Below are 15,759 nucleotides of genomic sequence, written 5' to 3' on the forward strand. Positions count from 1 at the left end.
AACATGTCACCTTCTATAAATAAGGTGAGGCTGAACATTTCATCATTTTTTCGATCCACTAATATATATGAGATTTATTCTAAAGGTTTACTTGGAATAAAGTGAAAACTCCTATGGGCCATGCCCAGTTTTTTCAACAAAGACGACAAGACCTGCAGCCTACTGCTCCTAGGTTTACTAGGACACAGACGCACGAACAGTGAAGTCACTGATGCAGAATTGCACATGCCCCGGTGAATGTCATCGAGCCCGTGAAGACCTGCCATGCGAGTGTGCGACGAGAAGTCAAGGAAACGTAGCTTTCTTTGAACATTTTGATTTTACCCTTTCGTCCTCTTCCACTATGTTCAACACGGAAAGTTTAAATAATCATCATTGCTGTAATAATGTATAGCACTGCGAACAACGATGGATAGTAGAATACATCGTTTCGGCTCAACAGATCGAGGAAGCGTGGAGAAGAATGCAGAGGTTAACACATGCTACCAGTTATCCTAAACCCTACGAGATAAGCTACCTAGAAAGTATATAGAACGATACACCATCCGGCATCCGGTGCGCAGAGATATCGTTGTTTTCTCACTCGTCAGCCGTAGCAGCACTGTCGTCACTCCTCAGCCTTTTGCCCTTTGGTCTCATAGCTGTCCCCGTGCAGCCGGAAGAGGCGTGGCTGGTAAGGACAAAGAGACCAGCGGGTGCGCTAGCTAGCTGCTGCACAACGATGACTCCTGCCACCATTTTCACACGGCGATGTCGGCAAGCTCAGAGCAGCGCGACGGCGGCGAGGGCGGCTAGGAGGAGCTGCGACGCACGGGCCGCCTTGACGGAGGCGGCGCCGGTGGCGAGCTGCTCGCCGCCGAGGTAGACCATGGAGCCGTTCGTGGGCTGCACGCCCGCGGCCTGCGGGTTCTCGCCGGAGTACTTCCCGCTACACACACAGTAACAAACAAGCAGGTCACGGTTAGCACATGGTACAACACAAAATTACAGTGCCACAGTGAAGCTCTTCTTAACATCGTGACGGTACAAGAATTTAACGTGACAGTACAAGAATTTAACATGACAGTACAAGAATTTAAGAAGATTGATTACTAGCAGTTGTACGTGAGCACGCGAGATCTTTTGTCCGGGACAGTGGTACGAGTACTTGGATATTTTGGGCAGCGCGTAAATGCCGGGCGTGTTTGCTTCCCGATTGGGAACGTTCGACTTCTTTTTTTTAATTGAAACCGTAATTTTTTCTCATAATATTTTAGTTAAAACAGTATTTTTTTAAGCCAAAACTGGAGCCACAGACAAAAGGCTGATGCCTGGTTGCTGGTTGCTCGCCTCGTGATGCGGCCGCCACTGTTCCGTGGCGGCCAAAACGCTCGCCACAAAAGTGTGGCGCGGGCTTCGCTGCGGTGGCAGGCTGCGGCGGGCACCTCTGAGCGTGGGAACGTGGGACGCAGTTGGGGGCGCAGGACAGGACAAGGCGAATCAATGGCCTAGTATGGCTATGGGGACCGTACGGGTGAAACGGCTAGAAGCCAGTCCAGGACAGTGCTGCGTGTCAGCGGCTCGTTGGCCTGACATGAGTGTGCGGACAGAAGAAGTGACCCCGCCCCGTCCAGGGCCCAGGACTCTAGGCCGTGGATCCATAGCCGTTGACGTTACAGTACTGTCTATTAGCCGTTGGATCGTCCGTTACCGCCTCTCGCCCTCTCCTCGTCGGAATCATCAACGGCTAGACACTTTTCTGACAGGCACAAGTAGCCGATGTCAAGCAGCACAGCTTCGGTCAGAGAGAGCAGTTAGAAAAAAAGGTGCTCATCAGACATCAATATCTCAAGCAAGCCAATTTCCCATCCGAAATAGGCGCTCTGTTCGCGTGTGAGGCTGATTTCCTACCGGCCCTATCAAGTCCCAACCAACGTCTTGTACTCTTGTTGAATTCAGCAAGAAACTGATTTCAATCAAGAACTCAAAGGTAAGATTGCTACTTATACGAAAACTTCACGTATCGTCCATGCCAAGACTTCTGCGTAGATTGGTCACTCCATCGCCATCACGGCCAGGTCATCTAAACTAAACACAAACAGTTGGACCGTGCATTTCGCGCCATTTTGGGAAAACAGTAACCTTGGGAGCTTAATTAAACGTGGTGGATCTTGAATCAGGAAACCTTCATTTCGGGAAAGAAATTACCTCGTGGTGCTCGGGCAGAAGGTGATGGCGTAGCTGATGCCGGTGGCGCACGTGAAGGTGGAGGTGGAGTCGTCGTAGGCGTAGCTGTAGGCGCGCGGGCAAGCGTTCTTGAAGAACTGCGAGTACGTCGACGGCCGGCACGTGTTGGGATTCCCATAAGCGCCGCTGCAGCAGTACTGCGGCGTCCCGAACGCCTCACACGCGCTACGGCACGCCACGGCCCCGCCGGCGCCGGACGTCGACGTGGCCATGACCCTCAAATCGGCCGGGCATGCACCATTGAGATCCACAAGGCAGCCGGTGGCCATGCACTTGCCGGAGTCAGCGGACCCATTGCCGCCGCCGCCGCCCGCGCCCTGCGGAACAATAAGCATTGGGATGTTGTAACCGTCCACGAGGCTGACGTCGAAGAAGTCCAGGCCGCCGGAGCCATCAAGCGTGAACTCCGCCAGCGTGGCGGGCGGAGCGGCGCCGGCACCGTTGCACTGGACACTGCCCGAGCCACAGTCGCCCGTGGCGCAAGTAAACTTGCCGGTGGCGGCGTCCGTGGCGCAGAGCGTGCGCGCCCACATCCGGCCCGACCAGCTCGCGGGGGCGTCCACCGTCGCGGAAGCGCCGTGCGCCAGCGCGAACCCCGTCGTGGAGAGCGGAGCCGTGCCGGCGCCTGACAGCAGCCCCGGCCACACCGTGTAGCCGCAGTTGTTGGTCATCATGAACGTCGCCGACCGCGCAGCTGCAAAGCACCGCAGATCAGAGATCAGTTCAGTTAATCAGCACAGGTCACGAAACAGCATGCATTTGCTCAATGCGAACGAACGGGAACAAAGCAGAGCAGAGAGGACTCACCTGGAAGCAGGAGGAGCAGAGCAAGTGAGCAGAGAGCGACATGAGCTGGGCACCGCGCCATCTCGATCTGTCACAGTGTGTAATGTGGCACGCACAAGGCCTTAGCTCCAAGCTCTCCGGCTCACTCTGCCGACTTCCGCTGCCTTTCCTGTAATGGGCTGCAACAGGATGGGAGGGGGACGACCGATCTTTTACGGCTACTTGACCTTATATAGGAGGAGGAGTCGCAGGCTCTCGGCGCAACCCAAGAGACGAAGGGAAGGCAGGGGGAGTTGTATCCGGCCACCCTCGACCCTCGGTCACTGGGACCCTGATGTCAGCCTCCCCAACCAAAGTCGGCACCGGGCCCAGCCCCCCTCGCCGACTTACTGTTTTGTCCGCGCGTGGGGGCTGCCACCGGTAACCAGTCCCACCACGCTTCGCTCCGGGCTCCGTGCGCGGCGTCGCGGTGGTCGGCGATGGTATGGGCTCCAAAATATCTCGACGCCGGCGAGCCACCGATCGGAGCTGGTATTACCTCCTCGTCCGGTACTCGGTTTTATAGAGGGTGCGGACGTGCGGTGCGGGACGGGAAATGATGGGGTTGGTTATTGACGCGGGAAGAAACGGGGAAGCTGAGCTGAGCAGGAAAAGAAAAGTCCGCGCGGACGAAGCTGTGCCCGTGCGGGTTTTGGTTACGTGGCGTGCGTGCTTGTTTCACCGATCTGGATTTTGAGATTTTCCCATCGTCCACGGAAAATCTTCGCTAGCGGAATCGATAGGGGCTGCAAAAATACCGGCGCCGTTTCTCCTTCCTCGCAAGGCTCGGCAGACGCGGCGGCCGGCGGGGCAGTTATTTCCGCGGGAATAACAGAGGTGGAGTACGGCACCATGTATTCGTAGTTTGTCTGATATAAGATTCACGCTTGGAATAATCAAGGACGGCCAGGGACATTAGATTCGACGACGACAACGACAGCAACCACCTTCAGTGCCCGACGCAAACATTTGTTCGAATCTGTTGTTGGCAAGCGAGCACATGCCCGGAATTGCCCGTTGCATGAGGGGAGCACAACAGCTAGTAGAGCTGAGGAGAGCCAGGATGAAGCTCCCTTTCCCACATGGGCTGATGGGCGCGCGGGATCAATCATTCTCTAGCACGAGTGAGTGATTAGTGTTTAACATGGCCCGGGCCAGACACGATCCCCGGCACTCCGAAAGCTGCAGGCCGGGCAGCCGTCGATCCTGTGGCTACAGCCTGCGAGATCATGGATCGGACTCGGTAGATCGGTGGACATAGACGGCCACACACATGCACATGCTGACATAGTGTCATCTTATCCGATTTTTTTGTGCAGGTTGCCTGCACGCAATAGCAGTACAGTACTGTTGCCAAACCGAAACCGTCAAAAAGCCGCGCGGCTCTACGGGCACGTATTGCAACGGCAGTACAGCGCGCCAGGCACCATCAAGCGGCACAAATTTGCTGGTCTACCAGGCATGATAAAAGTGTGGAAACCCAATTCAGGTATTAGGGATTTTGGATTAGACAGGTTATGACATTCGCACATCTTTTTACTACTTTCTAAGTTCTTCTCTTTTTCCCGCGATTTGGTACACAGGTTTGCCGTATTTTCTCCACCGAAAAAGATGAAAGCTTACGTGGCTCCAGCCAAGACTGACACATCCGACGCACCCCGCGCACATGTTTTGTTTGCACCGAACGGAAAAAAGGTTCAGAAGATGTTAGGCACCTTTGATCTTAGCAGATTCCAAGAATCCAATAGAAAAAAACACTGGACTCTCATAATTCAGTCCAAATAAAATAGAATTCTAAAAGTATTCTATAACATACAAATTTTCGGAATAGGTAACATGGGTTACTAGACTTTAGTAAGAATCGTTATTATTATTAATACAGACATGTCTTAGGGCAACCCAATATAGCCTTCATCGGAGTACTCTCTCCCAAAATAATCGCAAATCAAATTCGAGGAGTTAAACCTTTTAAAATTGAAACAAATATAAATAAAGAATATTATTCATTATGAATAACAAGTGTTATTAGATTTCAATATGAAATATACGTTTATACAATAACTACAACATAGTCTTTTAGTCCTAGGCAAGTTGGAGTAGGCTAGAGTTGAAACCCACTGAGAGTCCCAAGTCACGGTTCAGACACTTCAATAACCTGCTTTCCTAGTACTCCTATTCAAACATAGATCTCTAGGTATATCCTAGGCTTTCAAATATCTTTTTAATTGCCTCTCCCATGTTAATTTTGGTCTTCCTCTGCCTCTCCTCAAATTATTAGCTTGGCTTAGGACTCCACAATGCACTGGTGCCTATGGAGGTCTCCTTTGAACATGGCCAAACCACCCCAACCGATGTTGGATAAGCTTTTCTTCAATTGGTGCACCTCTAGACGATCACGGATATCATCGTTCTGAACTCGGTCCATTCTTGTGTGACCGCAAATCCATTGTAGCATACACATTTCTGCAACACTCAGTTGTTGAACATGTCGAATCTTTGTAGACCAATATTATGCTCCATACAACATAGCCGGTCTAATCGCCGTTCTATAGAACTTGTCTTTTAGCTTTTGTGGTACCCTCTTGTCATAGATAATGCTAGAAGCTTGTCACTACTTGATCCACCCTGCTTTGATTATATGGCTAACGTCCGCATCAATATCTCCATCCCTCTGTAGCATCGATCCTAGATACCGAAATGTATCCTTCTTAGGTACTGCTTGACCTTCTAAACTCACATCTCCCTCCTCTTGTACAACTCCGCCAAAGTCACATCTCATGTATTTGGTTTTAGTTATGCTCAATCTAAAACCTTTAGACTCAAGGGTCTGTCGCTATAACTCTAGTTTCCTATTTACTCCCGTCTAGCATTCGTCCACTAACACTATATCATCAGCGAACAATATACACCAAGGGATATCCCCTTGTATGTTCCTGGTAACATCATCTATTACCAAGGCAAAGAGATACGGGCTTAAGGTTAACCCTTGATGAAGTCTAATTTTAATTGGGAAGTAATCTGTGTTACCATCATTTGTTTGAACACTAGTCACAACATTGTTGTACATGTCCTTGATGAGGGTCACATACTTTGATGAGACTTTATGTTTGTCTAAATTCCACCACATAACATTTTTTGGTATCTTGTCATAAGCCTTCTCCAAGTCAATGAAAACCAAGTGAAGGTCTTTCTTCTGTTCTCTAAACCGCTCCATAACCTGTCTTATTAAGAAGATTGCTTCTGTGGTTGACCTTCTGGGCATAAAACCAAATTGATTTGTTGATATCTGCGTCGTTTCTCATAGACGCTGCTCGATGACTCTCCCATAACTTTATAGTGTGGCTCATCAACATAATTCCTCGATAATTAATACAACTTTGGATATTTCCCTTGTTCTTGTAGATTGGTACCAATATGCTTCTTCTCCACTCTTCAGGCATCTTGTTCGATCGAAAGATATTGTTGAACATCTTGGTTAGCCATACCATAGCTATATCCCTGAGATATCTCCACACCTTGATTGGGATACCATCAGGGCCCATCGCTTTGCTCCCTTTCATCCTTTTCAAGGCTTCTCTGACCTCCGATTCTTGAATCCTCCGTACAAAGTGAATGTTAGTATCATCAAACGAGTCATCCAGCTAAACGATGGTGTTCTCGTTCTCACCATTGAACAATTTATCAAAATACTCTTGCTGTCTATGTCTGATCTCATCGTCCTTCACCAAGAGCTATTCCCTCTCATCCTTTATGCACTTGACTTGGTTGAAGTCCCTTGTCTTCCTATCACAAGCCCTAGCTATCATATTAATGTCCTTCTCTCCTTCCTTCGTACTCAAATATTGGTAAAGGTCCTCATAGGCCCGCCCCTTTGCCTCACTCACCGCTCGTTTTGCAGTCTTCTTTGCCCCCTTGTACTTCTCTATGTTGTTTGTACACCTATCATGATACAAGCGCTTATAACACTCCTTCTTTTCCTTAATAGCCTTTTGCACATCTTCATTCCACCACTAAGTGTCTTCCAAGTCACATCCGCTCCTTTGGTCACTCCAAGCACCTCTGAAGCAATCTTCCGAACGCATGTTGCCATCTTCTCCCACATGTTTGCATCACCTTCATCATTCCAAGGACCCTCTTCAATGATATTTTCCTTAAAGACCTTTGATGCCTCCCCTTCTAATTTCCATCACTTCGTTTTAGCAACCCTAGCTTGTTTGTTCCCACGAGCTTGCACCAGAAAGCAGAAGTCAGCCTCCACCAACTTGTGTTGAGCGATCACACATTCTCCAGGTATCACCTTACAGTCCATGCATGTTTGTTTATCCCTCCTTCTTATAAGGACAAAGTCGATTTGACTAGAGTACTGGTTGATACTAAAGGTCGCTAAATGGGACTGTCTCTTATGGAAGAAAGTGTTAGCTATCATCAGATCAAAAGCTATGGCGAAGTCTAAGATTTCCTCTCCCTCCTGGTTCCTACTACCATATCCAAAACCCCCATGAACCGCCTCGAAACCTGCACTTGATGTACCTACATGTCCATTAAGATCACCTCCTATAAAGAGCTTCTCGCTACCAGGGACAACTCTAACCAAGCGATCTAAGTCTTCCCAGAAAAACCGCTTAGCACTCTCATCATGGCCTACTTGGGGGGCATACGCACTAATTACGTTTAAGACCGTATCACCAATGACAAGTTTAACTAAGATGATCCTATCCCCTTGCCTTCTCACCTCCACCATACCATCCTTGAGGCTCCTATCAATCAAAACTCCTACTCTATTTTTATTTGAAGTTGTCCGTGTGTACTAGATCTTGAAGCCAGTATTGTCCACCTCCTTTGCCTTCTGCCCCTTCCATTTAGTCTCTTGGACGCATAAGATATTTACACGTCTCCTAACCGCCGTGTCCACTAACTCTCTTAACTTACCTATAAGGGACCCTATATTCTAGCTACCTAAACGGATCCTAGTTGGCTCAACTAGCTTCCTTACCCTTCGCACCCGCCAAGGTAGGTGTGAAGACCCTTGCTCATTTTGCACCACACCCGGGTGCCGATGTGGTGTGCCACTAAGGATGCGACGACCCGATCCTTGCTCACTTGACACCGTGTCCAGATTGTGACACGGCGCATCACGGGGGTGACGACCCGGCCCTTGCTCATTTAACACCATACCCGGGTTCTGACATGGCGCATTGCTAAGAGGGTTACACCTCAACGGTTTTATTTCTTTTGGGTTTCATCTCCATTAAAGTGGCTAAGTTTTTATATTGTCTCGCCGCGCCTAACACAACTCTTCTCCTTTACTAGAGCTTGGGACCTGCTATGCTGGGACACCAAAGGTGCCCCACCATAGGTGGAGTTATGAAATATAATTTTATAATAAATTTATTTAGTGATACAAATGCTGATATTATTTTCAATAAGCTTTGTCAGATATAAAATTTGACACCTTAAGAAGTTAGATGTATGTTTATTTTGGGACAGAGAGAGTATGTATAAGGTCACTTGCTATGGTAGAACCGTCTAATCTAATACCTCCAAGGAGTACTTGTCTTCTATTAGACACCAAGTACTCAAGAGAGGACACTAAACTACGCAGTTCCATCGAGCACACCCCAAGGAAGAACTCAAAAATCCACATTTTTCATCAGGATCATAAATGAGAGAATGAAGCTCACAATATTCTTAAGTCATTTCTTACATCACTTTATTACAGTAATAGAATCTTACCTCAATTAATTCTAATAGCGAAATATAACAATGCTATTAGAGTTACAGAGGAAGCAAAGATTAATTTAATGACATGGTGGAGTATTAACATAGTGAACATTTATACACGAGAGATGCTAGTAGATTTTACGTCTTTTCTTACAAAAACCTTTAGTGAGGGTTTTAAATAAACACTACGGTTGTAGCATGAAAGGAATCCTCTCTAAGCCACCAAGAGGTTTCCACACACAAGAGTCAGCTCCAAGCTAGTGAAGCAACGCCTGCGTCGATTTGACGAGGAGAAACACAGTGCTATCGGTGAAGAGATAGCGAAGCTATCGGCGACCAGATTTATCAGGAAAGTATACCACCTAGAGTGGTTAGCTAATCCTATTCTTGTATGAAAGAAGAGCAGGAAATGGAGGATGTGTGTTAACTATATGGGTCTCAACAAAGCATGCCCAAAGGACCCGTTTCCTTTGCCGTGCAAAGACCAAATAGTCGGCTCTACCTCGGGGTGCGAAACCCTCTACTTCCATGATGCGTACTCCGGCTACCATCAAATCATGATGAAAGAGTCTAACTAGCTTGCGACGTCCTTTATCACCCCATTTGGATCATTCTGCTACGTCTCAATGCCGTTTAGTCTGAAGAACACTGGGGCTACATACCAACGTTGTATGCTCAAATGCTTCGGGGACCTCATCGGGCGGACCATTGAGGCCTACGTTGATGACATCATGGTCAAGTCCAAGCGGGCCGACCACCTCATTGCCGATCTTGAGCAGACCTTTTCAAAACTCTGAGCTAATGGCAACATTTTCGAGGTCCCAAGGGGTATGCTGCTTGGTTTCATCATCTTCGAGCATGGCATCGAAGCCAACTCAGAGAATATCTCGGCCATCACAAGGATGGGCCCGATTCAGAACATAAAGGGGGTTCAACGAGTTACAGGGTGCCTCACCGCACTCAACCGATTCATCTTGCGCCTCGGTGAATGAGGTCTCCCCCTTTATCACCTCCTTAAGAAAGTCGACCACTTCGAGTGGACATTCGAGGCCTAGGAGGCACTTAACAAGGTCAAACTACTTCTAACAAGGGCCCCGATCTTGGTTCCTCCAACCGATGGAGAATCCCTCCTACTATACATAGCGGCCACCACACAAGTGGTCAGCGTCACCCTAGTAGTAGAGCGGGAGAAAGAGGGGCACACCCTCAAAGTACAGCACCCTATGTACTTCATCAGCGAGGTACTATCCGACTAGAAGACCCGCTACTCCCAAATCTAGAAGATCCTATATGCCATCCTCATCACCAAGAGGAAGCAACGCCACTACTTTGAGTCACACCCAGTGATAGTCATGATGTCGTTCTCCCTCGATGAAGTCGTCCAAAGCAAGGACGCCACAGGAAGAACCACAAAGTGGGCACTCGAGTTGATAGATCAGGGCATTACATATGCCTCCCAAATGACAATCAAGTCCCAGGTGTTGGCTAACTTCATCACAGAATGGACCAAGGTGCAAACACCACCGGTGGTCATCGATCAATAGTACTAGATGATGTAATTTGATGGATCACTGATGAAGAAGGGTGCCGACATAGGGCTGGTCTTCGTATCACCCCTCAGGGTTTGCATGAGGTACATGGTTCATCTCCATTTCCCCTCATCTAATAATGTGGCTGAGTATGAAGCGCTCATCAACGACCTACGAATCGCCATTGAGTTGGGCATCCGATGCCTCAACATCCGAGGTGGCTCCTAGCTAGTCATCAACCAAGTCATGAAGGAGAAGAGCTGTCACGATGCCAAGATGGTTGTGTACTGCCAAGAAGTCCAACGGTCGGGGGACACATTCAATGGCCTCGAACTCAGTCACATCCTAAGGCGCCTCAACGAGGCGACCGACGCGCTTGTGAAAGCGGCATCTGACCGAGAACCGATGCCAATGGGTGTCTTTGCCAGCAACCAACACAAGCCCTCTGTATGCTACAAAGGGTTGGAACAGGCTGGCGATGGTCCGTCTGATCTAGCCTTAGGGGCTAACCAGCCGACGACTCTGTCTGGCCCCATGGTCATGGAGCTTGAAGAGGATCCAGCGACAGAGCCTGACCCTCTAGATGACTAGAGAACACTCTACCTCGACTACCTCCTCCATGACATGTTGCCGATAGACAAGATGGAAGCTCGATAGCTCGCACGTTGTGCAAAGTCCTTCATTCTTGTAGAGGGCGAACTCTACAAATGAAGCCACACCAGGATCTTGCAACTCTGTATCCCCATTGAACAGGGGAAGCTTTTGCTGAGCGATATCCATGGTGGGGTCTGTAGTCACCACGTCATGCCTAGAACCTTGGTTGGGAACACATTCCAATAGGGCTTCTACTGGGCCACTGCAGTAGCCAACGCCGAGCAGATCGTATGCACCTACGAAGGGTGTCAGTACTACGGTCGGTAAACTCACCTCCCGGCCTAGGCACTCTAGCTGATCCCCATCATGTGTCCTTTCATGGTCTAGGGACTCAATCTGGTAGGGCCTCTCAAAAAGCGTCCGGAGGATACACCCGCTTACTTGTCACCAAAGACAAGTTCACAAAATAGATCGAAGCTCAGCCGATCTCCATGATCAAGTCCGAGCAAGCTGTGTTGTTCTTCCTCGACATCATCCATCACTTTGGAGTACCAAACTCCATCATCACAGACAACGGCACACAGTTCATCGACAAGAAATTCCTTCAATTCTGTAATGAACAACACATCCGGATCGATTGGGCCGCCGTCACGCACCCCCGAATGAATGGGCAGGTCGAGCGCACAAATGACATGCTCCTTCAGGGCCTCAAGCCTTAGATCTTCAACTAGTTGAACAAGTTTGGCGCACGCTGGGTCACCGAGCTCCCTGCGGTGCTCTGGAGCCTAAGGACAACTCCTAGCCAAGCTATCGGCTACACGCCTTTCTTCATGGTCTACAGTTTCGAGGTCGTCCTCCCAATCGACCTTGACTATGAAGCACCAAGGATCAGATCATACGATGAACAGAGAGCCAAGGCATCCCACGAAGACACCATAGACCAACTAGATGAAGCTCACAACATTGCCCTCCTCCGTTCGGACAAGTACCAATAGGCGCTACGATGGTACCATATCCGACGGGTGTGGGACCGAGCCTTCAACATCGGGGACCTGGTTCTCCACCTCGTGCAGAGCAACAAGGACCACCACAAGCTCTACCCACCCTAGGAGAGGTCATACATCATCATGGAAGTACTCCGACTAGGCACCTACAAGTTGAAAACATCGACGGCAAGGTCTTCACCAATGCCTGGAACATTGAGCAGCTATGCCATTTTTACCCTTGTATAAATGCATACTTTCTCTTATCAGTTATGTCATCAAAATCCCCGATCTTTTGTGACATCCAAGCCCTGCATGTGCGAGGGGTCAGACCCCACTAGGGGGTTGGTATAAGTACGTTTATCATACAAACATTCTCTGTGTTTTCCCCCTTTTCTCATGATAAGTTCTAAGGGCTAGGATTTCGAAAATAAACTCTGAGTATAACTGGTAGGACTATGGGAAAACCACGCCCTAGTGGCTACGGTCTCTTTGCTCACCAGCATGATTAGAATTGGCTCGCCCACACTCCAAGCTTTTTATGACCTTAACTACGGCAAGGGTCAGAAGGCACTGAATCTCCTTTACAAAAAAGGGGGAGAAGAGCTAAAAAGTTGTTTGTCGTAATAAAATTTAAGAACTTGTTCATTTTTTGCACAAATTCATCGCTTATAAAGTGATTTCATCATAAAAAGGGACTAATGTATTCATGAATACAAAAGACTGTTCCCACGGGGGGCTCTCCCCACAACTTAAATGATTACACTTTCTAACTAGATCTACTCTAAGTAATACTATGGTCGACACGCCACGCTCTCCATCAACAACATCCTACCGCTCCACAGGATCCCTGAGGGTGCCATCGTCTACAACATCGAGCACCACGCCAGTGACCGTGGCTCCTTTGCTGGGCTGTCTAGGGACTATGCCATCGTGATCAGCCACAACTCTAACAACGGCACCTAGACAGGGGGGCGCTCCCCACCCAAGAAAGGCCGCCATGGCTCATGGATGTCTTTGACATCTCATCAAGCTTCATGAACTGGACGATCTGAGCGGCTGCAAGGGTGAAACCCCCCATTGATGCAGTCGTGCGTGGCTTCCCCTCCAACAAGGATCGTCCAGAGAAGATTCGTCGAAGGAGGCCCCATATGGATCCATCCCGACAAAGGCCTCACGGACAATGACAAAGCCGACGATGCCCAGCACCCTCTAGTGCGCTCCTCCTTTGGTGGAAGCGGCCCCTTCTTGGCGAAGGCAGCTGACTCCATCTCATCTACATTGGATGACTACCAGCTCGCCATCGCGCTCTGGATTCACGAGCAGGTCTGTGAGTTTTCCTCTCCCCGGCATTACCCTCTCTCACTTAAGAACCGCTGCGACGCATGAATGCATTAGGTGAAAAGGAAGGAGAGGAGGTAGCAACTCAAGAATATCCAAAGGAATGGGGATGAGAACCCCTCCCTCCCCCCTATTTAAAGAGGAGATGCAACAACTAAAGAAAGCTGAAAGGTTGGGACGAAAAACCCTCTCTCTTCCCCTATTCAATGCAGATGAGAAATCGATGCTGACGGGAATTCGAGGGGACACGCCTAGACCGACGGGACATGCTCTGATCAATGAAACGGTGCCTGGTCAAATGGGACATGGCCTAGGCATGGCCCACCACTACCACACACTGGACACAAGAAACAAGGCGCACCCGCATACAGGCGACTCTCCACTTCCCCAGGTAGGACCTGGAAGGACCAAGCGATGGAACCCCCATCAAGGGGAGCCCAACGGGCCTCTTGGGTCGATTGGATGGCCTAGGTAAACACCGAATGAATGGCCGCCGAAAGATGAGCACCTTTGTTTACTTACTTTGCGTGTCAATTTCACTACCGAGCCTCCCACCCCAGCAACGGTAGGGGCACGAACATCGCTCGGGGGCTGCCAAGAGCGTCTACTTGTTTAGACATCCTCTTCATCTGACCCCTCCTTACATTTAAAACCAAAGGCGCGGTGTGCGGGTATAAAACTTTGAGTAAAACTGGACGAACCACTAAGACCCTGCGCTCGGCGGCTACGGTGTTTTTATTCACCAGCACAATCGAATTCATAATTGCTCGCACCCCAAGCTTTAGCATCCGCCTTCTCGAGAAGGGTTTGGAGGGGTCCTCCTGCAGAATCACCTTCAAGGAGAAGCTTCCAGGTCGCCTAAATCAATCGAATGGCTCAGATCGCCGCCGAGAGATAGAAATGAAAAATTGTGATGCTCATGCAGGTCACGCCGGCCCTGTCACAAACGTCGGACCCGAACCCTGCTTGGACATGTCCGGTAAGAGCTCCTCATCGCTCATGCCACCAAGGTAACATCACCGACCCCCGCTTTTGTTTTAATTAAATCATACATTAAACCCATACATGCAAACATTGCATATGCAATCGCTGCATCTCAACGCTTCGTGTCGTGTCATGAAGTGGTAGTTGCCTCATTCGATATGCGCGACAACTGACCGAGGTTCGAAGGGCGACCCACGAAAGGGCTCAAGGCTGCCTCGCGTCAAATAAAGTCAGGGGAGAAAACCGAGATGAGCCCCAGCGGCCTTGCCCGACTCCGTTCAGAAGCGGACAGGGACATCTTGACCTTTCTTGTTTGATTCTAACCTCGAGCCAAACCCATAGAATCTCCATCAAGGAGAGGCCAATGGGCCACCTAAGCCTATCGAGTGGCTCGGGCATCTGCTGGGAGGTGGGTTAAGAAGTAGTGGAATGCCACATGAGGCCTCTGTCGACCCCATCAGCGAATGATGGACCTGGATTTCTACATGAACATGCCCGTTAGCGAGCTCATTGAGTACGACACTCGAGCCATCGAGGCAAGTATCGTCAACTCAACCCCTCTAGTTGTGGAAACCGAGGATGGGGTGACACATAAAACATGGCCGACCTCTATCAGACCCCAAGGGGCTCGGGGGCTCAAGCCGCCTGATCCTAGATCGGGACACCGAGGTTCAAAGGCTGGCCCGTGAAGGGCCCAAGGTCGCCTCGTGTTGAACAAGATCCATGGGAGAAAATGCAGATGAGCCTTAGCGGCCTTTGCCCAACCCGCATAGAGGCGGATAGAGTCATCTCAATCTTCTAGTTCAATCCAGCCTCTAGCCGAGCCCATAGAATCCCCATCAAGGGGGAATCTGTTGGAAGGCGGGTTATGGAACAACGGAATGCCACCCAAAGGCTTTGCCGACCCTGTCATGAGTGATGCGACTGGATTTCATTTGAACATCCCCATTAGTGAGCTCATCAAGCGAGTCCCTCGAGCCATCGAGGCAGGCGACGTCGCCTCAACCCCTCTAGTTGTGAAATCCATGAACGGAGCAACAGTTACAAAACGAGCCAACCCTTGACTAAATCCCTACCATGCAAGGGGGCTCAAGGAAGGCTGAGACCAAACGCACGGTCACATAATGATTGTTAAAATCCTAAGTAAGGGGTATGTGCGAATACAAGAGTAAATTTGCTACCGTCTCTTTGATCTCTAGTAACATCCGGCCCCAGCGACCGTAAGGGGTCGGATCCCTCACTGGGGGGCTGATAAATGTATAAATACCTCCTTTTTTCTAAAACAGTTGTTGCGTCAGACCTCTTCCTCGCGTTAAGGTTAGCAGCAAGATTTGTGGGAATAGATAAACGAGCATGCCTAGTAAGACTGCAAAAAACCCATGCCTCAACGGCTATGGTAACATTGCTCACCAACATAATCGAAATTTCCCCTTATACACCTCAGGCCCTACGGTCTTAACGAATGGAAGGGTCGGATCGCATAAACCTTTTTTCTTGAATGCAAAAGGGAAGAAAACAAGTTTAGACAAACGAAACAAAATTACGAAACAAAATTA

At 49.3% G+C, this 15,759-nt stretch overlaps 1 protein-coding gene across 1 annotated transcript; it reads right to left on the bottom strand.

Annotated features, from left to right (window-relative positions):
• Nucleotides 1-333: 333 nt before the first annotated feature.
• On the bottom strand, nt 334-3,535 carry LOC136548302 (thaumatin-like protein 1b). The gene is made up of 3 exons (XM_066539883.1): nt 3,034-3,535; nt 2,188-2,920; nt 334-928 (listed from the first exon to the last, which is right to left on the bottom strand). The coding sequence occupies exons 1-3, from the start codon at nt 3,092-3,094 to the stop codon at nt 763-765; spliced, it is 960 nt and encodes a 319-aa protein (XP_066395980.1). The 5' UTR covers nt 3,095-3,535; the 3' UTR covers nt 334-762.
• Nucleotides 3,536-15,759: the final 12,224 nt, after the last annotated feature.

This window comes from Miscanthus floridulus, chromosome 1 (genome assembly GCF_019320115.1).
Source record: "Miscanthus floridulus cultivar M001 chromosome 1, ASM1932011v1, whole genome shotgun sequence".
Lineage (NCBI taxonomy): Eukaryota > Viridiplantae > Streptophyta > Magnoliopsida > Poales > Poaceae > Miscanthus > Miscanthus floridulus.